At 40.5% G+C, this 27,386-nt stretch overlaps 1 protein-coding gene across 1 annotated transcript; it reads left to right on the forward strand.

Moving 5' to 3' along the window:
• Positions 1-8,556: 8,556 nt before the first annotated feature.
• On the forward strand, positions 8,557-27,063 carry LOC100696643 (proline-, glutamic acid- and leucine-rich protein 1). Its single transcript, XM_025908270.1, has 7 exons — positions 8,557-8,629; positions 8,772-8,971; positions 16,230-16,274; positions 16,593-16,631; positions 17,186-17,300; positions 18,831-18,992; positions 21,065-27,063. The coding sequence occupies exons 2-7, from the start codon at positions 8,861-8,863 to the stop codon at positions 22,183-22,185; spliced, it is 1,593 nt and encodes a 530-aa protein (XP_025764055.1). The 5' UTR covers positions 8,557-8,629; positions 8,772-8,860; the 3' UTR covers positions 22,186-27,063.
• The last annotated feature ends 323 nt before the right edge of the window (positions 27,064-27,386 follow it).

Below are 27,386 nucleotides of genomic sequence, written 5' to 3' on the forward strand. Positions count from 1 at the left end.
ACGAAGTGTAGGAGTTTCAGAGCAGAGGGTGTTCAAAAACAGCAAAGCTTTTCTCTGCACCGTTTCTCTGCAATGGCCTCAGTGGAGAAAATGGCCCACAAACACACAGCTGTTTCTAATCGGTAACTCAGCACCGATGGCTGACCTACATTCTGGTGCTTGCACATCTTTGAACCCGTGGCCCTGCCAGACTCAGCCATGGGGGGAAGGTAGAGGGAGAAAAACAAGAGGGAGGAGACACTGGAATCAAGAGGGGTAAAAGAAACAGTAAGGGGGGGGGGCATGAGTGTGTGAGAGAGAGAGAGAGAGACAGAAAAGCAGAATTCAGCTATAGGTTTGACAGGTTGCATGGCATGTCAGACAACAGACTTGTGTGAGCACTTGCAAATTTTTCCATTGCTGCTCCAAGCATATGTGCACATCTTTGGACAACCTTGCTACTGGAAAAAGAAAACTTTTTAAAATCGCCATTCTTACAGTGGACCGCCAGGGATCCCCTGGTAATCACCCCTGGCAAAGTTCATAGAAACTGAGTTTCTCTGAGTCACAGAAAGAGAGAGAGAGTGTCAGTGGAGTTGGGTTTGTTGTATGGGAGAAAAAAAAAGACAGGAAAGAAGGGAGTGGGGAGGGGGGGCTTGTGCAGCAAAAAAGCTGCAAAAACAAAAACCGTTAACTTTAACATTTACACACACTCTGCTTTGGAGAGAGGAAGGAACTGGAAGTGGGTCACTGTGTCTCAGGACTCCAGAAGAGAGGAAAAAAGAAAAATAGAGAGCAGGGGAGAAGGGAAAACTGAGAGACAGAGAGAGTCAGTTGAGGCCAGCCAAGAATCCAAAGGACTCAAATGTGCAGCAACAAATCCACACAAGGAGCAGAAAGAGGGCAAAACCAGATACCACATTGCTTGAGTCTTGTTTTAAGAAAACAACAACACAAAAGCTAAAAATTAAAAGGTGTTTGCAAAAGTATTTCTCACAAGCATTTCTTTCACATTGTGGCACTTAAAGCAGGTGTGGCATAAAAAAAAGAGTGCAAGTGGAAAAGAGGCTTCATGTTTCAGTATCAGACAGTTCTTTTTTTATGCATACCATATTGACAGTTTCTCACCAGAAAACAGTTTGTTTTTGTCCCCAGAAACTGCAGCGATGCGGGCTGCAGAACAGAAAAAGAAAAAAGAAAAAAAAGGATGTTTGTGTGCTGCAGCAGCGTGGTGCCTATCAAAGTGTGGCTGCAGTAGTTGGACTGTAATTAGTCAGCCCTCCACTGTCAGCAAAAAAAAAAAAAAAAAAAAGCATTCACACGGGGAAAGCAGACACATTGCAGACATGCACTAGGAACTGGCTTTTCTACTTTTGTGAAGAGTTTCCTCTGCTAACTGGGTTACAGGAGTCAGTAGGGTGACCGAGTTTGGTTCACTTGTTGTGCTCCTGTTGTGCTCGTATGGTCCTCTGGGTTCCTCTTGTTTTGGAGCCAAGCTGAAACAAAAGCCTTGTGTCAGCAGCAGAAGCGGCACTAAACACTGAAAGTCACCACGGTCCTGCAGAAGGAGGGGCGGCGGGGGAACTGCGTTAATATGGGGGAACCTTGTTTGTTGTTTTTTAAAAAACTCAACCATTTCACTTTGTGGTTTTCTCTAATTATCTGACCCCAATGTTTTATTCCCCCTCAGATTTTGCAGAATAATCTATATAAATCTATTTCTAGTCCTGTTGCAGGCCAAAGATGAACTTTCTGTGGATGTGATTCTCATTTCACTTTGATCTGTTTTTCTCTTGCTCGACTGAACAGACCAGTGTTGTTTGCATCACTGCTGTGCACACAATTACAAGTAAACTCAAATAAAAAAGTGTTAATGCCAAATGAAGTATAAACTGAAACCCATATTACTGCTCACACTGTACGTATGTACATTTGTTGTTGTCGTATTAACATGATCAAAACCTCCGTGGCCGAGGTACAGAATCAAAACGCCATGAGCTTATTTCACGATGTACCTGGCTCAGCAGGTTATCTTTTTAAGCCTGCAGCAAACAAAAATAATTCAGTGGATTATGATACGCTGCTCTGCTATGCAGCTGCACGCTTCAGACTGCAGAGCGAGGTAACCCGATCAAGTCTTCTCATATGATGTTTTGGTTGTCTCACTCAACACCACGATAATCATGTTTGATAGCATGCCCCTTGCATGTGTATGTGTCAAGGTCTCTACTACCCTCATTAAGTTAACTATGGTTGAATTGCCAGGACTTGTCATGGAGCTCCGTTTGGCCTGTGGTTCCACTGTGTATGCGTGCATGCGCGCGTGTGTGTATGTGTGCGCATGCGCTCGAGGAGGTGGGGTCTGTCAGTTCAATCTGCTGTCAACGAGAGGAACAGAGTACGAGTATGGGTGCTAAACAGCCTGTCAGTCACATGTGTTTTTCCCCCTCCTCTTTGTGTTTGTTCCAGCATTAGAGAGCCATGAATCATGTTTGCCCTCAGACTGCCCGCAATGAAACAATACTTTCATCACAAAATACAAAGAAACAGTGCTGTGGAGAAAAATCTAATGTTTCAGTGAAGCATTTGCCCCAAAGAGCTCCTCAATTCACAGCGCCAAGGTGTGGCCTTTTCCAAGAAACAGTAATTTCAACTCTCAAATCTCAAAGAAATACAATACTGCAAACCGAATGTCAGTCTCATAAGAGAGATAACACAAAAAGAAACAATGAGAGTGTAAAAGCACTAAATCCAATTGTGTGTGTGCGTGTGTGTATATTGACAAGTATTGAGTTTTTGTATGTTGGTGAAGGGTTGTGCTGCCGCAGAACATAATGACAAATGTTTGCTCCCGGATTAGAGTTGTGATCCTTCTACAAACATCAGAGGAACACTATTCTGCGTGCGTCTCTGTGTAGTTGTTTGACAGCTGTAGTATATTAGCACAGGCACAGCTGATTTACAATGGCTCTGACAACACACTGCCATCATACTTCAAACAAAGAGCCCAAAGACGCAGATCCAGTGACTCTTGTGTTTCTTAACCAGGGACAGCTGGAGGAGGATCTTCCAAAGGCCTCATGCTAAATGTCATGTATGGCCACCAACTGACTGATGAGACAAGAAATTAGAAATTGCCCAAGAGCTGCTTGTACAAACGGCCAATAAATCTTAAAGCGCCTTAATGTATCGAGTCTTGCAGTTGATATAACATGAGTTAAGCATTGAAAAATTCTTCAATCTTAAAATCAACGCAGGTAACAAAACAAAACTGTCAAATCTGGATCTCCAAAATCCCTTCCTGTTTAATCCACACTGATAAACTACATCATTAAAACCACCTGCCTATTGTTGTCTTGGTCCTCCTCATGCTGCCATCCACGCAACGGTCTCTGGCACTATGACATCAGCCTTTCATCTTTTGGGTGTTGTGGGTCTGTGTTACATGGACTTTAGCTCACTTACAAAAACCCCTAACATTTGTTCCAAAAGAGTGTTTTATATAAACAAATTCATTGACTAACACGTTTAGGAGTGCTTAGGGAAGAGACAGCTATACACTATGATCACTACAGTAAGAAGATAGTTGAGTGTCCAACGTGCAGCTCAGTGGTTTGGTGATTAACAAGAAGGTCCTGGGGTTGAATCCACTGGCCAGCTGAGGCATTGCTGTGTGGAGTTTGCAAGCTCTCCCCATGTCTCTCTCAGTTCTCTCTAGGTACTCTGGCTTCCTCCCACAGTCCAAAGAAATGCATGTTTGGTTAATTTTGTTATTCTAAATTGGCCGTGGGTGTAACTGTGAGCATGAATGGTTGTATATAGGTTCTTTTTAGACAAATTTTTAAGGGGCATGAACACATCGTTTGTGCACGGGACTGAGCTTCGACCTTTGCAAGTGACAACTCCACCGAGCCGAATGAAGTTTTAAACTGAGCGCAGTGGGCTGACAGTTCTGTCTGCTATCAGGCAAACACTGGATTAGTTATATTCTCTACTATATTTACTTATGCGTTTCTATATTCTTAAACTCTGATTGGTCCTTTAAAATATACCATACAAGAGAATAGATTAAATAAAAAAAATCTCAATGTCAATAAATCCCCTTCAGATCAGCTGATTTGAAAGATATCAGTCTAGGACTATGCTGCAATTTATTCATGGGGTATTTAAAATCACAACAAAAGAGGCTGTTGACTCAAACAGAAACAATCAATTTGATGTTACAGTACGGAATTTTATCAATTATTTTAATCTGCAGACCACTCATTAGACGTCTGAGTGAATTAAGAACCTGTGGTTTTTGTATGCTTTAAAATAGCAGGTCAAACGCAGTGCAACAACAGGGCCTTTAGAAACCAGTAAAGCATTGCAAGGAGATCTGCAGGTTAGCAGCTTTCTCAAAATTCAAGCATTAACATCTGATATGTACATGATCAAAGGCGCACAAAGAGAAAAGGTTATAAAGTTATAAGTTATATGTCATGCAGTGCTCCTTCACTGCTTGGAAATATGGCTGATACTAATGCTAAGCGTATGGAATTTCGCTCTCCCCTTCAGGGGCCCATCAGGGACCCACTGTGCACTGTGCTGTCATTTACAGTGGCATTTTTAAATGTCACATGACCACGAGGCACAGGATGTGAATTGACAGTGTGGTGTGTGCAGACAGATGCATGCTGTTTTTCCAGTGCCAGACCACTTTGCATTTCCTGGCATTAGCAAATTATTAAGCTTTGGTGACATCTTCCTTTGGGCTTTCTGTTGGAGATTTATAGAGAAAGGGGAAGTTACAAGTTGCATGACTTGTGCATTTTCCTGGTCTGCTGTCCGGAGTGACACCAGTGTCAAGCCCTACGAGCACCTATCGTTTGATAGGTTTAAAAATGACAGCATGCATAGATACAGGAAACAGTCTTCACAGTAATATAATCGTTTTATTGATAACTGTGTCAAAGTCTGCAATATGAACTCTCAAGTTTAGTCCGTGTCTGCACTTAATCACACACTTAAGTTGTCCTTTTATTGCATTACTATCCTGTTTGCTTCACACGACTGTGGAACTACAATTTAATCAGATATAAGATGGGTGAAATTCAATATTTATTTTTTTATATTTCATATCTGAATCATTAAAAAGGATAGGAATTAAGAGTCAAAGGAGCAGCCAGGTGCTGCAAATCAAATGCACTTGATTAACTTGATTACAATCAGCAAGTGTGACTGCCTTTGTAAAAGCAAAGGTTTTGACAGTCTGCTGGTCTGAACCATTCAGGTGCCAAAATCTTCTCAGGAGTGGACGTCCAAGCAAAGGTTAGACCGTGCAATGCTCAGAGAAACTCCAGAAACCCCAAAGTGACATCTCAGACTCTACAGGCCTCAGCTAGCATGGTAAATTTTAAAGTTCATGACAGCACAATCAGAAAAAGACTGAACAGATGGGTTTCTAGAAGAAAGTCATTTCTCTCTACAAAAGAACATGGTAGCATGTCTTAGGTTTACAAAGTTGATTCATCTAGAAATCTTGATCAGTGTCCTTTGGACATAATGCACAACTCCATGTTTGATGAAAAAGCAAACAAAGCATATGAGCACAAACACATCATGTCATCTATTAAGCATGGCGGTGGAAGGGTGATGATTTGGGCTTCCTGGAAAGCAGAAAACAAGTCACTCTTAAATCATGCCTGTAGAAAAATGATTTGCTGGAACTTTGCTGAGTACCTATTGGCTCAGGAATCAGAGGCCAAACAGCCTCTGATAAAAATCTGCCCTAAACTGAAGCTAAATGCAAAATTACTATTTTTAAATGCATATATGTCAAAATAAGGCTGGCATGTATGTTGTTTGTGCAGTACCTACTTCCCCTCTCTGGATTTAAAAAGAAAACACTCTGACGTGAGACTGCGAGGAAGAAGAGGAAGACGTGTGCTGCATGGTCACGTCTCAGACAGTTAGCGTGAAATTTATGTAACCTGGAAATTTCATGAGCTACAGAGAAGTTACAAAGCAATTAGTCGGAGTAATTATTACATAAAACACTAACCTCACTGTGGAAAAACACAAAACGTGAAATGAGTTTCATTTTGAGTTTCCTCCAAATTATATTGCACAGTTTGACTCACAAATCAGTCGAGGGATATAAAAGTTCATGATGAAATGTGCAAATTCTAAACAGAAACTGGACCGTTTCTTATATGCAAAAGCATATTGTTTTTTTGTGACGTGTGCATGTGTGTGTATGTGTGTGTATGGGCATTCATGTGCATAAAATGGATTGGAGGAAGTGTATTTTTGTCACAAACAAGTTGACCAATCGTATTCTCTTTAGTGCTCTGTAAATTACAGTAAACCTGGGTACAGTGCCACAGTTGAGCTGGTATGAGGTGACAGTAAAAAAAAGAAGGAAGGAAAGAAATTATTTGTCTTGGCTCGCGTGTGTGGAGCTGCAAACAATTTCAAACTTTGCATACTCACCGAAACCGAGAAATGTTAAAGTTCATTTGTGACACCGTCTCGCTAAAAGACAATTAACACGTGTGCCTTTACAAATAAAGTAGATAACACACCCTTATAATGAGTGCCATCCATAATCCAGGCTAATTTACTGGGCTTACCCTAAACAGATGAATCAAAACCAGTGTGTAAGCGCTAAAACATGTATTACACAGTGAGGGATTTCAACCACAGATATGAAACGTGGAAAAAACTATAGGTGTGGCAACAAAAGCAGCTTAGAGAGTCCTTTTTTTTCCCTTTTGTTTGAAGTGGCTTAAACACACCTACAGAAGAGAACATAAAGCAGAGGCTGTGCGTCACAATGAATAAAAGACAAAAACGACTAAATGACTTCCTTAACTACAAATGTATACATCTGTAACCACCCTCGTTTTGCTCACTTTGAGCTTAAGTGTTGCTTTCCACAACAGGTCATTGAACCCAGGAGGAAAAAAAAAAAGCCTCCAAAAGCAAAAGCATGTTGTCTGCTGCCCTCTTGTGGTGGACTGCTGGATATGTCTCTACCCAGGTTGTTTTTTGGCAGCACAATTGAGAAAAGGATTTGGTATTTGGGTTTTAGGACAGAATATGCATTAAGTCATACAAACCAATAGAAACAAAACAAAACAAATGCTGACAAATGCGAAAAAATATAGATGATTTCTATTTAACAATTTTTAGAATTTTGCTCACTTAAAAAAAATCCCACATTTCCCTGGCATATATGTTTTTTCAAAGCTCAGATGTGCTCAGATGTTGGCCTACTTCACTAAAATGTATTTCCCACTGCAATTGGACTGCAAGATTTGAGGTTCCATACAACCACATCCACTGGCACCATAAACGGGTAGATGCAACAACAAAATAACTGAAACATTGCCCAAGCAGTGCAAATAGTAACAACTTGGACAAAGTTACCATGTAACAAAGGCATAACGACTGATGGAGGAGCCAAAGTGTAGTTAAGCTAAAGTGAACACGTCTAATCCCCTGACCTCTGACTTTGGTTCTCAGTGAAGACATTACAGTTAGAAAAAGGCCTAAATTAGATATCTGAAATTCATTTTCAAAAGCCAGCATATAACAATTTCAGTATCGAGCCTTGCAGCACTTCAAATAAAGTAAACTTCAACAATATTTGATTCAAAATGTAATTTTTCTCCAATTATTCTGGCCTTTTGTATTCAGCTAATTTCAAGCTTTCCATGTTCATTCTTCTTCTATCCATTGTTGGTACAGTTTCCATTCTGCTCCACTTCAAGGCTAAAGCTGTACGCAGAAAAGTTTTGCGTGTATGACAATCCACTGAGTTCTTCTCTCACGTGCATATTAGTACACACAAATGTTCACACTGCTTTTTCTTCAGGAAACGCATTCTCTATTCTATAAGGTGGCAGTAAAGCCCGCCCCCCCCAAAAAAAATAAATCTGCCCCGGGGCCTAGACCTGACTTGTTACGCCCATGTAACAAACACAGCATAAACGGCGAGGTCAGCTAACATCAATTCTTCAATTTACTTACTTTACGTGGTTGCCTGCGCGCGCCCACACCTGAAAAAAGACATTAAAATTAATAAATAAATCGATCTATCAATCAATCAATGTCACAGTCCTTCAGCAGCGGTCCTTTCCGCTCGTGCTGCACACCAGCAGCCTCCTCGTGGCAACAGGGGGCATTCTGATTGGCTGGGACTTAGCAAGCAATTTAGCCCTAGGAGGCCGTCACAGTTGTTTGTGGCTAACAATTACAGCATCAAAGTAGTTCTATAGTAAATAAATGTTCTGAAATGTTGCGATGCATGCAGTTTATTTGGAAGTTACATTATTGAATAATGTTAAATATAACTGAAGACTTAACTCGCATCTGATACAAGCAGGTGTGCTGCAAAAGTTTTACAAAAGTTGAGCTCTTTAGAAAATTATTTTCATAATTTCAATACTAATTTGTTAATATTAATATAAACTAACTAGATTCAGACATTTATTTTTGCCTCAGAAAAAATCATAGCGGGGCAAAGCTCTTATATTTTTGCCACTCTTTATTTCGCTGTGATTATATTTGTGTTTAATAGAGCAACACCGTGTGGACCCTGACAGCAGCCTCTCTGAGGCTGTTGCTGGGAGCTCCGGCCAATCAAAGCATACAGCGCTCCCGTGTAAGTACTGTGGTGGCTGGGGGTGAAAAAAAAAGCATGACATCACGCTCGGCTCCGTCCGTCTCTACGAGTGAAACATCTTTCTTCTACTACAGCAAACAACAGGAGCCGACTGAGCCGTCTGTGTTGTGAATTTGCGCAGGTCCAGCCGTAAAATACACCGAGAGTGCGGCCCCGGTACACCGGAGCGTGCAGCGGAGACGGGGAGGGGCATCAGCCCGTTTGGGGGGAATGGCGGATGGGGAGGCTGTCTTGTCTGTGGAGTGGGACAGTGGTGATGAGGGTTTAGCCATGGATCCAGAGAAAACGCTGACTTTCTGCCACGGGCTGCAGACTATGGAGGTAATGCACTGCACAGCTTTACCTTTGATGCGCACGCAGCTGTCAGCAGCTGTTCTGCAGAGCAACATGCTTCCCTCGGCCTGTGTGGTTGTTGACAAACAGCAGTGACCTCGACATATTATTATTATTTTTTATTTTATTTTATTTTTTTTACCTTTTTGTCATTACATCTGTGACATACACGAGACAGCACGTGTATTTGTGCACCACTGCAGTCAGTGAGTTTAGGTCTCTGTTATATTTTATAATTAATTATTTTTAACATTGGGAAGGCTGTGTGTTAGTCTGTGGTCAATGCAAAATATTTTTAAGTTTGAGTTGTAGACGTGATCGTGTACAACAGAATATCTTAGACATAACAGGATTGGTTTGCAAATCCTTTAAAAATAAAGCAAAGATTCTCGGTTTATATTAATTCAAGCTCGGAGACACTAAATTAATGAATCGTTGGTTATGAGTTGCTGTATTTCAGTTTGAGATTGTAGTTTTCAAGTCTTGTGGACAAGTGAATTCCTTGTTTATCAATGTGGCTTAAAAACCTTGTGCAATTGTCAAACAAGAGCTATTTAATGGACGTCACCTTGTGAATCTTGGCTGTTAAGAAGAAGAACATTATTCTACTGAACTGGGGAAGTGGTTTGTTCAATGACTGTGTTGTTCCCTGCTTTGAGTGTGTTATCTAAAAGTATTCAGTGAATACAACTCCAATTCTTAAAGAATTGGGACACTGTAAAATGCAGATCTCATAATCCTATATTTTATTTGCAGCAGAACATATAAAACATATGAATTGTTTAAACTGAGACATTTTACTTTATCACGAAAATTTTTTAGCTCATTCTGAATTTAAGGCAGCAGCACATCTCAAAGCGGAAAAGTGAGTAACAAAAAGCTGTGGTATGTATGTGGTGCTAAAAAAGAAAGAGCTGGAAGAATATTTTCCAAATAATTTGGTTAACTGGAAACAGGTCAGTAACATAATTGGGTATAAAAAGAGCATCTTAGGGAGGCAGGGAGAGGTTCACCAGTATGCGGAAAACTGTCTACAAGTTGCAGAACTATTTCAGAATAATGTTCTTCAATGTAAAATTGAAAAGACTTTGATTATCTCATCATATACAATCCATAGTATCATCAAGACTCTGAAAATCTGGAGAAATCTCTGTGTGCAGTGAACAAGGCCAAAAAGCTCACGATCTTCCAGTCCTCAAGTGGCACTGCATTTAAAAACAGGAATGATTCTGTCATTGAAATCACAGCAGGGGCTCATGAACGCTTCCAGAAATTCTGGTGAACACAATTCACCATGAGATCCACAAAGGCACGTTAAAACTCTATCAAGCACAAACAAAGCCAGACGTGAACATGAGCCAGAACGTCCGTCTTTCTCTGGGCCAAAGCTTTTTGACTGCGGCGAATTAAAAAAAAAACTGTTCTGTGGTCAGAGAAATTAAAGTTTTAGACTAATTTTTGGAAAATAAGGACACCACGTCCTCCGGACTAAAGATGAAAAGGAGCATCCAGCTTGTTATCAATGCTCAGTTCAAAAGTCAGCATCTCTGATGGCATGCACCTGTAGACTTGGCAGCTTTCAAATCTGGAAAGACTCAATCAGTGCTGAAAGATTTTAGCATTAATGGTGGAGCAACATGTGCTCCCATCCAGAAGATGCATTTTTCAGGGAAGGCCTTCCATATTTCAGCAAGACAATGCTAAACTGCATCTATGATGTAGCATGGCTTCATAATTGAAGAGCCCAGGTGCTGAACTGGCCTGCCTACAGTGCAATTTTATGAGATTTGCAATCATTGATTTTATTTTTATGTAAATTTTACTCAATATCCCAACTTTTTTTTTTTTTTTACAATTAGGGCGTTACATAGCTTAATCCACTGTAATAAAAGCACTCACAAGAACTTATTGTCAATTACTCATCATAATATGTAAGCTGAAATGCAAACTGTTGATGTTGAAAAGTTTGTGTAAGATTACAATTTAAATAGAAGTTCATAGAAAACAAAATTAAGGAAACCTTAAAGCAATCATTTAGATTGAGTTTATTTTTAACTTAACTCATGTTAATGTTCAATGTTAAATGATAAGAGTAGTTGGAAAATTTTATTAAGACAACCTTTCAAATGTTAAACTGAAATTTGTTCTGGAAATGTTGCTTAATGTAAAAAAAAATAAAAAAATCCATCCGTTGCAGTGACCCTAGGGAAACAAGAGAAAGTACCTGCTATGCCGTTGAGAGTGACTTGCAACTTGCTGGAAACATAAAAGTTTGTCTTTGACCTCTGGCTGGATATTATTTTAAATGTCACCCACACATTGCGGTTTCATGATATGGATACGTTTCCCCCTCTTCACCAGCTGTTGAGTTTCTCGCAGGCAGGTCATAATGTTGTTTTGTTTGCTAGAGTCTTCTGATTAATTGCTGATTGCTGTTGTTACTGTGTGGTTTATTTCAGATGCAGATTGATTGGGTGTCTCTGTTCAGTTGCTAAACAGGGCTCCATTTAGGTTGTTTGCATTTGTGATGGTTGACAGTGTCAGAAATTATTCACAGAGTATTTGCTGTAGCAATGCAGTGACTCTCAAACTGCTGAGGCATGAATAACTAAGGGAAATGAAAGTGAACGAAAATGACTTTTTGAGGGTAAAATAAAGAAGATTTGCTGATGCTACTGCATTGACCTTTAAACTAAAATTCAGCTTGGTCTGTTTTTACTGTTCATGAGAAAATATAAGGTGTGGAGCATTTTAAGGCTCTGAAGTGGAATGTGCTAGAGAAATAGTAGAGTGTTTTACACAGTGGTTATTTTGGGCTTCCAGTTGCTGATAATTATTTCCTTAGGTGGGGTCACAAGAGGTCACTCTGAGGAGGGGTCTCTCAGAGGTCATTTACCGGAGTCACTCAGTGGTGGTGTATAGTGTAGCGACTCAGACACATAATCTTTTTTCTGTATTTGTGGATAATGGGTCTCACTGTGACTCACTGGAGTCCCAACGCTTTAGAACTGGCTTTTGTACCCTTTCCAGACTGATAGATGTCACTGACTTTGTTTCTCAGCTGTTCTCGAGTTTTTTTTGGATTGTGGCGTGATGTGTTGCTTTTTGAGATCTTTTAACCTGCTTCACTTTATCAGACAGGCTCTGTTTAAGGGATTTCTTGATTCAACAGGTCCACCAGTAATCAGGCCAGAGTGTGGCAAATAAAACTGAGCTCATGTGGTCAGTGTGGTTCATTCATGATTTAACAAGGGGGGCAATTACTTTTTCACATAGGGCCAGGTAGGTTTGGACAAATCATCATTTAAAAACATCTGAAACATGCAAGTGTAACAAATATGGAAGAAAAAAAAAGAAATAAGAAATCACAGCACTTTACCTGCCCTATTTTCAGAGAGGGAAAAACTTAGAGTGCAGTGCACATGAATGGGTTGTGTTTGTATAAATGTGTCCTGTTGTCATATTGGACGGTGGTTTCGCGTGTTGACCTGTTTTGTTGCACTCTGTTCTCCTTGGTTGGGCTTGTTGCAGTAAATATTTCTATATAACACTTGAGCCTCCTCAATGTTCTTCCTGCTCAAGGAACTTGGTCTGTTTACATTTTAAACATTGGGGAACTGGTTGACTTTGCTAAAAAAGAAAACTTTGAAAGTAAAATGATGCCATTGCATATTAATTTTGTTTTTGTTTTTTTATTGTTAGTTTTTTACTATTCTTTTGTTTTTTGTAAGCAAAGTTATGGAGACTTGTCAGGACCCTTGGGTGGAAATCATTTGTGGTTAGTCTGCGGTATCTGAGGAAGCCTGAATGACTTCTCGTCACACTTGTATGCATATCCTGTGCCGTGTGGTGGGCTTACCTCTCAGGAAGTACATAGGAACTCAACCTGATGGTATTTATGACAGAACATTTCCTGTCGTGACTCTCATGTTTTCCATCAGTATAGGCCCAGTCCCCAGATGTTGTTATATTTGCAACAGTAGGTAATATATCCCAATATTTGTCAATTTACAGAAGGATCTTTACTGTATTTGTCCAGAATTCATTTTAAAATCTTTCTTTTTAAAAACAAAATCTGGTCAGGCCCTATTATATCTTTAAAACTCCATAGTTTCATATTATCCTAACAGAGTACTTTGTTCTCAAACTGTAGGCTTACTTTTGGTTTCTACAGTTTCTAAAAGCAGAATGGGAGGCAGAGCCTTCAGCTATCAGTTTGTGGAACCAGCTCCCAGTTTGGATTTGGTGATGAGATGTCCCTCAACAATCTCATAGTTAAGCTCCAAAGGTGTAAGCCTAAATTATAAAAGGGAGCAAAGAGAGACGGGACACACGACATATGCCACTACTGCATGTCAGAAACTATTGTCTGCTGTCTCCCATAGTTTATTGCCATGTTTTTAATTTGTGGTTCCCCTATACTTCCCTTCATTTTCCTTTGTGCTTCCTCTTACTTCCACGTGGTAGATGGCTGCCCCTCATTGAGGCTGCTTCTGCTGGAGAATTCATCCTGTTAAAACAGCAGTTCTTCCTTCCCACTGTCACCAAATGCTTGCTTACAAGGGATTGTGTGATTGGGGTTCTCTTACTAACAATGTAGGGTCTTTAACTTATAATATAACGCATCCTGAGACAACTGTTACTGTAAACTGGTGCTGCATAGATAAAACTGAAATTAAAAATGGAATTGATATTGAAGTTTGGAGGGAAAGATTTTGCCTGGTTGCTACATCAAGATTTGATTCCAGGAAGTGCTTTTATGGAAATTTTAACATTTCGTCTCTGTCTAATAGACTTTAATTTGTTCACGTAAATGAGGAGTCCTCTCCACACATCAGGGTTAATTATGGAGTTCCACTTGGTTCTGTGCAAGGTCCAATTCTCTTTACATTATGCATGCTTCCCTTAGGCAGTATCATTTGAGGGCATAGCATACACTTTCATTGTTATGTAGATGACATCCAGCTTTATCTATCCATGAAGCTTGATAACAAACGCCAATTAGTCAAACTGCAGTATTGTTTCAAAGACACTGAGGCCACTGGCTGACCCCTAATTTCCTGCTTCTAAAGTCAGTCATTGTACTCGGTTCTAGAAATCTTAGAAACATGGTGTCTAACCAGATGCTTACTCTGGATGGCCTCCAGGAACACTAAGGAATCTTAGAGTTTATTCATTTATTTTTGCATTTCCATTGCATTTCCACATTATCTCTAAAATGAGAAACATCCTGTCTCAGAGTGACACTGAAACACTAGATCATGCATTTAATACTTCTAGGCTGGACTAATGTAATTCATTATTATTATCAGGTTGCCCTAAACTCACTGAAAAGCCTTCAGTTTATCCAAAATGCTGCAGCAAGACTACTGACAGAGACTAGAAAGAGGAAGCATATTAGTTTCTCTTCAGTGGCTTCCTTTTGACTGCAGGCTTACTTGTAGTTCATAGTATATTTAAAAGTATAATGGGAGGCAGAGCCTTCAGTCTTCAGCCTTCTCTTCTGTGGAACCAGCTCCCAATTTGGATTCAGGAGACAGACACCCTCTCTAATTTTAAGATTAGGCTTAAACCTTCCCTGTTTGATAAAGTATATAGTTAGGGCTGGATCAGGTGACCCTGAATCCTCCTTTAGTTATGCTGCAACAAGCCTAGGCTGCTGGGGTGCTTCCCATGATTCCCATCTGCACTGTTTCTTTTTTACTTACCTTTTTTCACTCACTCACACTCACACTGTTTATACAGCACTCTGCATTTACTTTAGATTATTAATTAGTTATTATTAATCTCTGGCTCTCTTCCACAGTGTGTCTTTTCTCCTCTATCCCTCCCGTCACCCCCAGGAAGAAACCTTGTTTCAGGAAGAAACCTTATTTCTTCCTGCTAAAAAGGCAGTTTTCCTTTCCACTGTCACTGAGTTCTTGCTTATAGAGGGTTTTCTAATTGTTGGGAGTATTCTCTCTATTCTCTCTATTGTAGGGTCTATACTTAACAACATAATACAACATAGGGTCTTTAAGGTGACTGCTGTTGTGATTTGGTACTATATGAATAAAACTGAATTGAAAAGCAATTTTCCATAAAAGCATCTCGAGGAAAGCGGTTGTAATCATAGACACATATTTCTACCTATAACTGCACCAGTTTCTGATGAGAAAAATGTGAGTTATGCATCCTTTCCTGTGTCTACTACAATGGCAGGTACTTATCTGGAGCCTGTCTGTCCTTGTCAGGTTGATACTCTTCCACTAATGTCACATAATGTTTTGTGATGCAATGTTAAATGCCCTGTGAATGCATCAGGTGTTACAAGTGTATACTATACAGTACTGCAGAGTTGTGTGGGATATATTATACTGAAAAACAGTAAATATAAGTGTCTCTTGGCTAAATGCGCTTCACTGTCAGAGCAGCATGTGGAGTTGGATCATTTATGAAAGTTTGGGTCACTGACATAAATAGAGAGCAGAGGTGATTCTCATACTCAGAATAGTTGTACAGACATGTGCACATTGTACACACACAAAGTATGCAGACTATGACCAGCATTGTTTCTTATGCTAAACACGTAACCAGCAGATATTTAACAAAATGGGTCTCGTTTACCAGGCTGGAGGTTTGGGTGTGCAACAAAGCCTCAGCTGTGCCACCACATTGTTTCTACAGTGGCCTCACATCCAGAACACACACTGACACGCATGTACACACACACACACACACACACACACACACACACAGGCGTTTTGTCCTTTTACTCTCAGCAGGCCTGCATGACATTTACAGAAGCATAAGTGTACATTTAGTATCACACTGTTAGGGTTTTGGGGCAGTGGGACATTTTTTTTCTGTAATTTTGTGTCTGTACACCCTCGCAGTGAATTTTAAGTCAAACAATCAAAATGTGAGTGAAGTTGAGCTTTGAGAATACACGTGAGGTGCTTTTCTGATGTTTTATGACTCTAACAGTTAACTAACAGATTAATGAGTAATGAAAATAATTGGTAGTTACAGGCATGTGTTTGAAAGAGGGAGCACACAGGGAACAGTTGTATGAACGACCTTCCCTTCTTTCTTCTCGAAAGGTCAGTAGTAGCCACCAGCTTAATACTGGAAAATGGGTCTTTAGTGGCCAATTTTATATGCTTGAATTACTGTAATAACAACACATGATATCTTTTGTTGCTTTTTTTCCCTTTACTTTTTTTAAGCTTCATTTTAACTGTTTTCTCTTTCTGCCTTTTGCTAGATGACTATGTCCCTGCAAGGGCTGGATGTAACCGAAGAAGCTACGGTAGGGAGTTCAACCTTTAACCACAACTAAATATTGTCCACACGGGTAAAAAGGCCTCAGAGCCTTTTCCTCAGTGGTTGCTATAGTAATGCATAATTATTTGTTAGCACTTGGGTCTTGTGTGGTAACTATGCACATGACAGATTTAGCAACCTCTCCTCAGTGCTTTATTAGTATGGTTTATGGCTTTGCTCAAGTGCCTGAGCTCATTGAGGTTGTTATACTGTAAAAGCTTTGAAATTTGCTGGCTTTTTATGATGTGTACATTTTTAATGTTTTGGTTTTCACTTGCTTTAGTTTCTTCCCTTTTCACTATAGGTGCCTGTGAAAGAGATCGAAATGAGCACAATCAATAAGGTGGGAGGCTTTTTAAAACATTTTTTAAATACTTTTTTACCCGCAGCTGCCATTAAATATGCACTCATATAAAAAATAAGATTACAGATGCAATAACTGTTTATTTCATTGTTAACAGAAAAGTATCAGAGATTTAATATGAAACTACTATGATAATTTTCACCCGATGATGCTTTTAATAACTCTGTTTTATTTCTAGGGTTTCAGGTACACATACAAATCTGTGTGTATCAGTAGTTTAAAGTTTGGTTAAACTTACTGTGTGCTTCATTAGAAAACAACAGAAAGACAAAGACAGTGGGGGAAGAAATTGATAGAGCATAGGAATACCATATTATGTGTGGAGATGTGTTATTTATACAGGGAAACTAAATAGATTTATTGTAATTTTACTATTTTGTCAGTGAAGTTGCTTTTTTTTGCTGGTCAGAGTTTCCACAGTCTGTGGATTTTGGATTTTGGGCATCTTGGTGGTGCAGCGATTAGCACTGGGCTCCACCTTCCTACAATATTTCCACTGTGGTTACACTGCGATGTGGTGTTTTATCTATTAGATGGCGAGGCATCCAAAGTACTGTCCTGGAGTGAACAACAGTCCAGGTTACCTGTGTGAAACGGGACATTGCTGCGGGGAGACGGGCTGCTGCACCTACTACTATGAACTCTGGTGTGAGTCAACTGACCGCTTCTTCTCTGCTGTGCTACTGAGGAAAGGGTTCTGATTTAATGGCGGTGTTTATCGTTCATTACTTAGCCCTGCTGGGAAACAGTCAAGGTGTCCTGTTATGCTCACCTGCAGCTCTAAAGTTCTGGTCTCATAATCCACTAATGTTGTTGCCTCCGCCAAGGAGCGTTTGGTAGCTGTCATTCTTTCTGTCTGCAAACGTTAAAAAGCTTTGAATGAATTCTGATAAAACATCGTAGGCGTGTAGAGCGGGGTCATGTTAACGATCCATTAAAATTTGGCTCACATTCAACTCAGTTTTATTTATGTAACGCCAAATCACAACATGACCCTATAATAATAATAATAAACACTCAGACAACCCCAGATGACCAAGTACTTGGTGACAGTTCAGAGGAAAAACTACCTTTTAACAGGAAGAACCAGGAAGAAATCTCTGGTTTCTTTTATTAGACCCATTAAAACACCACCAAGGCTTTCAATGTCAACTTAATGATTTAATGGTCGAAAACTGACAAAAAACATTCTAACCTAGAAACTATGATGCTTACAAATTAGATGTGTACTGTGAAAATATAGAAAATACCATATAAAGACTTAAACTGCCATGTCACATTTGACCTCTACTTTAAATTCAGTGGATTGATCTGAAGGCCAAAGTGTTTTTATTGACAGCATATGGACGTATAGGGAATGATATATGGAGATTCTAAATATTACGTTACTTTGGACCTCTGACCTCTCCTTTAAGTTCAAACAAGGTCAAATTTCATAAAATGGTTTTTAGCTTTAAATTTTGTTAATATTGGCTACCTGTAGGAGATGATACTGGCATATTCAGATTCAAAATATCACATTATAGTTTGCATCCAGATTTTATGTCATATTTGACCTCTGACCTCACTTTGATGTTACGCATCTTCCTTTCTTGGTGGAGGTTTGCGCTCTTGGAGTTTTTCTAGTTCTTACATGGTTTAGTTTAAAATAATCCTTAATGTTTAAGTTCAGTAAGGAAGCTCTGTAATCTATCATCTGTTGTCTCGGGGGTTCGGCTGCTCTCTGGTCTTTACATCGCTCCCACTTTCCCAACCCTCAGTCTTCATCTTCACAACCACCAGCATCTAGACTCTGGGTGTTCCTGTCCTAAATCCTATCTGATGGGTCATCAGTCACCAAATACATTAATTCCTCCATAAATCGTGTTCAGTTCTTCCAAATGATCTTTCCTTATTGAAATGTGCCTTGCTGCGGTGCTTTTATGTGTCCTTCCCCCGTCTTTAAGACAGCTGTTTTATGATTGGCTTGCTTGCACAAACAGAAAATTTAAATAGTGTGTGTGCTGGGCTGTTGGTTACCTGATGCGCCTGAACGCTCAATGAGTCCTTTGAAAAAAAGCAAAACTTGTGTGTAAGCAGAGTAGATCTGAGATGAAATTCAGATAACAGACCTGAAGGTTACATTTTGTTTGGGTTTTTTCTTTATCACGATGGCCACTCATTTCCTGTTTTCTACAGGGTTCTGGCTCTTGTGGACGGTGCTGATTCTCTTCAGCTGTTTCTGTGCTTACCGCCACCGCCGGGCCAAGCTGAGAATTCAACAGCAGCAGAGGCAGAGAGAAATCAATCTGATCGCTTACAACGGCGCTTGCAACTATCCTTCATCAATGCTGGACCTCAGTATGTTCGCTTCATTTTAAATCACACATGCTGTAGCTTTTGAATACTAAATGAAATCAATTCCACAGACTTTGCATGCGTTATGATTTCCTTGCACTGCGTTTTCTGAGGAAACAGAAATATGCCTACATTTAGATACTTCTAAATACGTCTGTTAACAGGCATCATATGGAAGTAATAAAGCAGTAAATGTGAAGCGTGTTTTGTTAAATGAACTGAGTTTTTGTTTTTAATTGAGGAAAGAGGCTCGTGCTTTTAATGTAACAGCGAGTAAAAATCCTCATATAGAAGCTTTTGGTGTGCACATCAGTCTGCAAATCACCAGTGTGTGATGCAGCGCAAAAGCCAGCCAAAGGCACAGACTGAGACTCAGAGCAAAGATGCATTTGAGGACAACCAGATTTTCCAATATTTTCAATGTTTGTTATCTAAATTCTATTATCGGCAAATATCTCTTAAGTCTACCGCAGATTTACTCCATTAGGGATGCTTTCTGTCTTTTTGCCTGTGGTGAAAAACTCTGTGTGGACTGTGATCGACTGGCAGCTTCTTGTAAACCTAGTGAAACGTATTTGCGTTGTTATTAAACCGTGATCACTCAAAGAATGCACACAGTTAAAAATCCACAAAAATAAGTTTTTTGCATGTTAATCTAGAAGTTTTGAAATTTTAGGAAACAAATAAGGTGGTTTTTGCACATCTAGTTTTATTTAACTACAATAAAAATAAAAACTAGACTTTTGGAAGGAAAAAAATGAAACAATTTTGTGAACTAAAATAAAAAAAAATGGAGAGCAAACATCCTTAGTTTTAGTATCTGTTAAAAGATATTATTACAGCTTGCCTGAGGAGGCTTTGATGGACATGTATTAGAAAATACAAAACTTTGATAACTCTGATATAGCAACAGAAATGAAATACCAACCAAATAAGAAACACAGGAGCTAGAAAACTTTCAAGGGAAACCGTGAGGTACAGCAGCAGACAATAAGGAAGACTGAACTATTTATAAACTGTGAGTTAATTAGGGAAGTGAAAGACGGGTGGAGAACGAGCACTACTGAAAGTAATAGGGGAAAAAAATCACATCAAGACTCAAGAAACAACTAACTATGGAAGGAAAATGGAAATACATGGTCCCTCGCTATAACGCGGTTCACCTTTCGCGACCTCGCTGTTTTGCAGATTTTTTTGTGTGCAATTTTGCATGCTTTTTTTGTGTGTTCTGCGTCCTGATTGGCTGTAGACCATTGTCAGTTAATCTCCTCCGTGCCGTGTCTCCTGTACAGTACAGGATGCGTTCAGCTTGTCAAATTTGCATAAATCTTCGATTGCTACCAGTTAGACTCTGAAGTGCTGCACTGTATGTTTGTAAGTTTTCTCTCCAACAAACAGCAATGTCAACGAAACCTTTTGCGCCATCAAAGGGAACCGCGGGTGCCTTTGGTTTCATTCTGTAATAGTGCATTTATTTTTCTACGAAGGTTTGAACTTTGAGTGTTTAAACAAGAGAGAAAAATGTGGAAAAAAAACATCTATAATAATTGTAGAAAAATAAAGTTGGCTACTCCCGCGATAAACGAGGGACCACTGTAACCCAAAAGAAAATTACTTAAAACAGAGACAAGAAGATTCAAACCCAAGCCGTTAATCTAAAACACAAAAACTAAAAGGCTTCACGAGAACAAGAATTAAGTAAAACCAGAGTAATCAGTAATATCACTCTATAGAATAATAAAGAATTCAAGCAGGAACCCAAAACTTGAAAAAATACAGACATCACATGCTAGAATAGCAGAAACACCTTCAGACGGAAATTGGGAAGCAAAAATTCACAGATTCCAAAAATAACACAAAACCAAAGGAGCGTGACGCCAGCAGGTTCACACCCATAACCGTCTCACCGTGAAGCTCCCTCACCGCCCTGACATGTGGGAGGAGTAAGCTTCGACTACAAATGAGCTCGCCACACCACACCAATGAGGCATAACCCCATGAGAAAGCTAACTGACATGTAACACTAGTCTGCGTACCCGGAGCTGAAGCCTAAAAGTGTGTTTCTTTCGTCACAGGTTTTCTGGCTTCCTTCAAGTTGCCCTCTTACGAGGAGGTTGTTGCGCAGCCCAGCACCCCTCCTCCGCCTTACAGCTCCATCTTTGCGCTGCAGGGAGGTGCCGCAGCAGGTCCTAGCTCCTCTTACCCCCATCATCACCACCACCGTCACCCCTGCCCTCCCTACTTGGGCCCCGGCCCCAGCGGTCTGACCTCCTCACAGAGCTCTGATAACTACACCAGCTGCTCCTGTGAGTCTTGCTCCCTCACCTCCCCATCCAGCACCTCCTTCTCTGTCCAGGTGACGGATGAGACATACGACAGCAGCCACATGTCCACACCCAGTGAAGCAGGAGGAGATTTGGCCGTGGTGCCAAGGGTCGGGGTCCCCTTCACGCTGATGCCATCGCCACCCTTGCAGGTTCCACCTGATGTTATACCTGCGGTCACTCCGGATGTCATTCCGGTGCAGAGATGTTCCTCTAACGGCAGTGAAGGAGTCTCGCCTCCCTCTCATCCACTTTCTCTCACTTTGCACTCCCGTCCTTCGCACTCCTCTCGCCTCCCGCTCTCTCCCCTCTCGCTGTTATCTTCCATTCCCGCTGGTCAAGTCCACCCTCTCGTCCCATCGGACCCGCTCGGAGCCATGGCTCTTCAGAGAGCAAAAGAAGAGACGTCACCTCATGATCCAAACGCTAGGCCCCTGTACTCAGCTCCTAAGCAGGCTCTCCTCTTATCAAACGTGGCTGTTTCTGTGCACTGCGGCGGCAAGGAGGAGCAAAAAAGGGAAAAAGAAGAAGAGGAGGAGGACGACGAAGACGAGGATGAGGAGGACCACTTCCGGCATCGACGGCTGACGGGTGACTCGGGCATTGAGGTGTGCCGCTGCCACGTGAAAAGAGGGCAACAAGAGGATGAGGAACCAAAGAAGGGGGGCTTCGATAAGGGAGGGAAAGATGTCGTGAAGGAAGGGGAGAAGGCAGATGTGCTGCAGGACGCCGTGGACTGTTCCCAGCAAAAGAAGGTCGCCGCGCAGTCGTCCAGCACGGGCGACTGCGCGGAGCAGCGCGGCCATGTCTCTTCCCCTTCTAGCATCATCATTAACAGAAGTGAGGCTATCATCACTGTGGAGTCCTTGTAAGTAAACAGCCATGGAAAGAAGGAAAAGTGGGATAGCATTCGTAACCGGATGAGTGACGAATTAAAGGAAAAAAAGAAAGCGATCGGTCTTAGGAAAGATTTGGGCTATCAGAACAGATTCACTGCATCTTAGTGTTGGTTCTACAAATCTCTGTAAATCTACTGAAGGGATGGCACACTATTTTTTGTCCTTTTTTTCTTCTTTTTTTTCTGTAAAAAAAAAAAGAAAAGACATTTGGATGATGGTTGTAGAAAGTCTCCAAAATCTTCCATTAGTGTCTAACTGAGCTGAGATCAGGTGACTGCAAAGGCATTAGCAAAATTATTGACATGATTTTCATACTCATCCTACCGCCCAGTGACCTCTGATGGACCGCTCTGTGGACGGGGACAACCCTGGAAGAGACTACTACGTTAATAAGACAAGTGAACTATACCAACAGCTTCTGGGTTTTCCTTTAATTTGTCATCCGCCTGTCGATGAAGACTTAAGAAGTGAAAAATGTGATCACTGAAGAAAAGTCTTGGAGAGCTTACAGAAATGTCTGCAAGCCATCAGATGGGATGAGTAACATTTTTAGGAGGGGGTCTCTGTATTTTATTTTGGGAACCCCAGACCTCAAAGTTCTCATGATTTATAAGAGATGATTTGGGTTTGTTGTGGAGGACGAGGTGTTGTTTTCTTAAAATGCAAATGGCTCAAAATCCTTAAAAAAAAATTCCCCTTTCTGCATCGTTTTCTTGCTAGAGCCACTATGATAAAATGTTTTCCCTGCAGATGAGGGGAAAAATACCTGACATCCTAGACTTTTTTTTTTTTTTCCGTGTTGCTCCGTACGAAGCATCGAAGCAGCATTTTGAAATGGAGCTCGTATCACCGGCTGCCAGCCTGTGGATATAAAATATTCTGACTTTTGTCAAATCCACACATTTTAAACTAAAAAATTGGTCATCTTTTTAGGCATTTAAACATTGAAGGACCTTTTCTTTTTTATTGGAGCCCACTTCCCTTATCATAGATTGATTGATTCAGTGGGTCAGTGTTTTATACCTTGTGTCTTATGTTGCCTCCTTCTTAAAGATTTTTAAAAAAGGGGGGCGGGTACAAACTTTAATTAAATGTGCAGGTGGCAAAGCTTTACTATGATATTGTAGTTATACATTATAGTTTCAGACTGTTACATCAGTATACTGTATACTTAGCCAGCTGTTTGTCTTTGGGTTCAGTGCAGTTTTAACGTACTCCTGCCTTTTGCAAGGCAATATCACTCTGAATCCTCGTGTTGAGTTTTTTACTAGGCGCACACTTTAAGCCTAAACTGATAATGAATGTAAAAGGTTATGCATTGCAACAAAAAAACGCACTCAAAGCTGTTTTTTGAGGATTTTTTATAGCATGATGCTCGACTGAAAGCTTTTTTTTTGTTTTTTGTTTTTTTTTTTTAACAAAAAGAAAAAAATAACAGAGTTTTGCCAGCGTGGCAATCCAGTCTGTAGGCGTGTGCTTCGAGAAGTCACTTTGGGAAGAAGTGCCCATTGTGATGACTGTTTGTGTCGAGTGATGCTTGTTAAATATCAAAGGCGTAAATGTACGAAGTGAGCATCTGAAGTCACAGAACAGAATCTCCTTTATTTTAAATACCGCTGTGGCGAAACGCGACTTCGCAGAGTCAGACTGTTTTTCTCTAAATGCCTCCTGGTTGATGACTAGTTGACATCCAGAGCAAGGCCAGGGATTACGTTAGCCTGCCATGCTCACCTGGCGGGGGATAGCACACACGTTCTCTCTCGTAGTAAACTGTCAGTACAACAATGTGCTCAAAAAGAAACAGAGAGTGTCTCACAACACAATTTGTACATGTTTGTCTTGGCGTAGTTGTTATTATGAGACAAGGGTCTCGGTAGTTCACTGACTGGAGGCCACTTTTTCCGTGTCCCTAGTTGTTTAATGCCTAAGGGCAAAGCTTTTAACTCTTAGTAGTGTGGAGAGAAATCTAATTTAGCACAGTTCACTCTTAAAAAGAACAAGTCACATTTGCTATTTTGAACATTAAGATGTGAGTTTGCATGGAAGTTTAAGTGGCAGTTTGCTTTCTGATGATCTTGTGATGAACATCTTCAAAGCACCTGTGCAGCGATTCACTGATGGCCTGACAAAGATGGTTCATCCTCTGGACATATTGGCAAAAAAGCCTTTTTGGAGCCTTGCGTTTCTTGTCATTTTCATTAGTTTTAAGTAACGTGTGTTGTTGATCAGTGGTGCCTAGTTGAAAAAGGATTTTTCTGTTAGGAATCCGTAGTTTCCCAGCTAATATCTGAGCGTGTGTGTGTGTGTGTGTGTGTGTGGATTATGAATAGCTGTAAATCAAATGGCGAAAATATTTTCTAAGAGTACTTAGCAGTCTCTTTTTAAAATTCTCATATTACATGTGAGACTTGCAAAAATAGTATTTAGCAATAGTATTCACACTTTTTTTTTTCCTTATTCTGGTTTATGCTGGCTGACAGGAAATGAGATGAACTGAAATGACATTTACCTCTTTATGACTCATCTGCTAGCTGTGCTGGGCAAAGGCCCTCGATTGTACAAACACAGCAGTTTAAAAAAAAATGCCTTTGGCGTAAGTGCAAACTTAGATCATCGGGTTGTATTTTAAAGCCCCAGTGTGTGTCTTGCATGTTACTGACCTTAAACTTTAGTGTTTCGTATTGATTTTTTTTTTTAAGCTCATCTGGCTAAAGGTTCAGTGCGCTTACGCCATGGCGAGGCGTCCGTCGTCCGTTTGTCCCACCGCAATTCACAAGAATCCGTACTCCTCCCTGAGTACTGGTCGGATTTTAATGACTAATCACTACCTGATGTGTCTGCACCCACACTGCTCAAGGTCAAGGCTATACAAGTCATTTTTACAAGAATGGCTACTCCTCCTGGAGTATTGGTCTGACTTTAGTGAAGCAAGGCTAGATAATCCTGGATACGACTGTTTGCGAGCCTCCTTGACTTCTCCCTCGACTTTAATTCTCATTCTTTTGTGCACAGCTTTCTTTCTGTACTTCACACATTACAACAACCTTTGAACTGTGATGGATCATGAAGCAAATGAGCTGTAATGTCACTGACGCTCTGGTTAGTGAGTGTTTAGTTTTTTACATTTTATTGTAGATTTTAATTAGGATAATCGTCTTAAGGGGCATCATTCTGTTTTAGATTTTACACTTAGAAAAGAGGCCAAAAAACACAATTTTTACATGGCATCCTCTTGATATTAGTTTAGCAAGTATCCATCCACTTTCTTCCGCTTATCCAGCTAAGCCTCCTCCACGGAGGCTTAGCTGGAGCCTATGCCAGTTGCCATAGAGCAGGAGGTGGGGTACACTCTGGACAGGTTGCCAGTCTCATATTCATATGAATGGGCAATTTAGGATGTTTGGAGTCTGGGAGTAAGTCAGAAAGACCAGGGAAAACATGCAAACTCCCAGAAACACTTCATGGATTTGAACCCAAAACCTTCTTGCTGTGAGGCAACAGGTTCAACCACTGCACTACCAGCATAGAAGCTGTTAACAAAAACACAAAGTTAGCATCTGGATCTATCGGATACTAGCTGAGGTGGTTCAGGCATCCAATTAGAATGCCTCCTGGGGGAGATTTTCTGGGCATGCCCTATCAGAAAGAGGCCCCAGGGTAGGCCCAGGTCACGCCGGAGACATTAGGTCCCTCAGCACTGCCTGGGAATGCCTCGGTGCTTTCCCCGAATGAGCTGAAGGAGGTGGCTGGGGAGAGGGAGGTTTGGGATTCCCTTTTGATCCAGCCCCAGATGAGCTGGTGGAAAGCGGATGGATGGATGTTTAATTTCTATGACTGAAACTGAACAAGATGGTGAAACATAGGAGTCACACACTGGGGCTTATTGTATCCCGACTCCTGCTTTCGTTTGACGTCAGTGTAAATAGAACCAGTTTGATTTGTCTTGCCTTGTCAGAAGCCAATTTGTGTGGAGAAAAAGCCCCAGATTTTACCTTTGTTACCACTCTTTGGCCAAGGCCTGATATAAGACTGTTACCTCGCTCGAGTTTTGACTGTAAAGGACTGTTCACTTCTCCTTCTGAAGATAGTATTTACTCTATATTTGTACTGATTTTATTTTGTAATGCCAAAAGTTAAAGAATTGAATAAAAAAACAAAAAAAAACTCACATTGGTACAGCCGTTGAACCACTTTGCCAGGAAAACAAAAAACAAAACATCCAATCCTTTTGATTCAGGATAACTCAAGACTGTCTCCTTCTACTCCTGCAGCTACGAGACAGCAGCATATATAGCAGTGTGTATATGTGACTGTACATGGAATAGTTCAGATTAATATTACTACAACATGTGGTGTACTTTGAAGGTATCTTTGTGCAATTCTACCTGCGGCTCTTCAGCGTGTCGTACGTATGTGTGAGAGAGTAACCGTGCCGTTTTCTTGTTAAAAATCACTGTCGCTTATTGTGAGGATAATGTTGAGTATAATGTTAACATAATAACTGTCGATTTAAAAAAAAAAAAGCCAAAACTTTTTCGTGTCATCATGGATATCAAGTTGATTTTGTATCTTGGTGTAAAGCAGATTCAGAGATTTCCGATGCATACTGAGTGAGATGCTCTCACGTTTGTTGTGTCTGTTTGGTTGCACACATTATGTTTTCTTTGCTCTGTTTGTTTGGGGGTTTTTTTGCTTTGGTTTTTTTTTTTTTTTTTAGAAGGTGGGGTTGTTTTTAGATTTCTTCCATCTCACCGATCATCACTGAGATTCTGCCATATTGGACGCAGACATCTGCTTAACTCTGAACAGAAAACTGTGGATTTTGTGTCAAAATAAATGTGCTACCAAATACATGTGTGTACTTCTGCTTCACATTATACGCGCCTTTAGTTCTCACATATTCTGCTGTGAAACACACCCGATCTGACGCCTGACTAAACTCCTACTCGTGAGTATCTGTCGCCGTGAATGACTAAGAATAAATCAGGCTGTCGGCTCCGACTCGGAGAAGTTTTTGACTTTTCCGAAGTTTGATATCTGTGTCCTCGCCTCGCTGACAATGCGACGGTGATGATCACAGCACAAAGTATGAGAGGCTGAGAAGTGACTTTTGTACTCATCCTCTATACTCTAATCAGCCACTTTATTAGGTACACCTTGCTAGTACTGAGTTA

Source organism: Oreochromis niloticus, linkage group LG6, assembly GCF_001858045.2.
Source record: "Oreochromis niloticus isolate F11D_XX linkage group LG6, O_niloticus_UMD_NMBU, whole genome shotgun sequence".
In the NCBI taxonomy this organism is placed as follows: domain Eukaryota; kingdom Metazoa; phylum Chordata; class Actinopteri; order Cichliformes; family Cichlidae; genus Oreochromis; species Oreochromis niloticus.

What these genes read in the sequence shown, in the direction of transcription:
- LOC100696643 (XM_025908270.1), top strand. Translation starts at nt 8,861, where the DNA reads ATGGCGGATGGGGAGGCTGTCTTGTCTGTGGAGTGGGACAGTGGTGAT. An exon ending in ATGTAACCGAAGAAGCTACG is followed by an intron (nt 16,275 to 16,592) that starts GTAGGGAGTTCA and finishes TTTTCACTATAG; the next exon opens with GTGCCTGTGAAAGAGATCGA. An exon ending in AAATGAGCACAATCAATAAG is followed by an intron (nt 16,632 to 17,185) that starts GTGGGAGGCTTT and finishes TTTATCTATTAG; the next exon opens with ATGGCGAGGCATCCAAAGTA.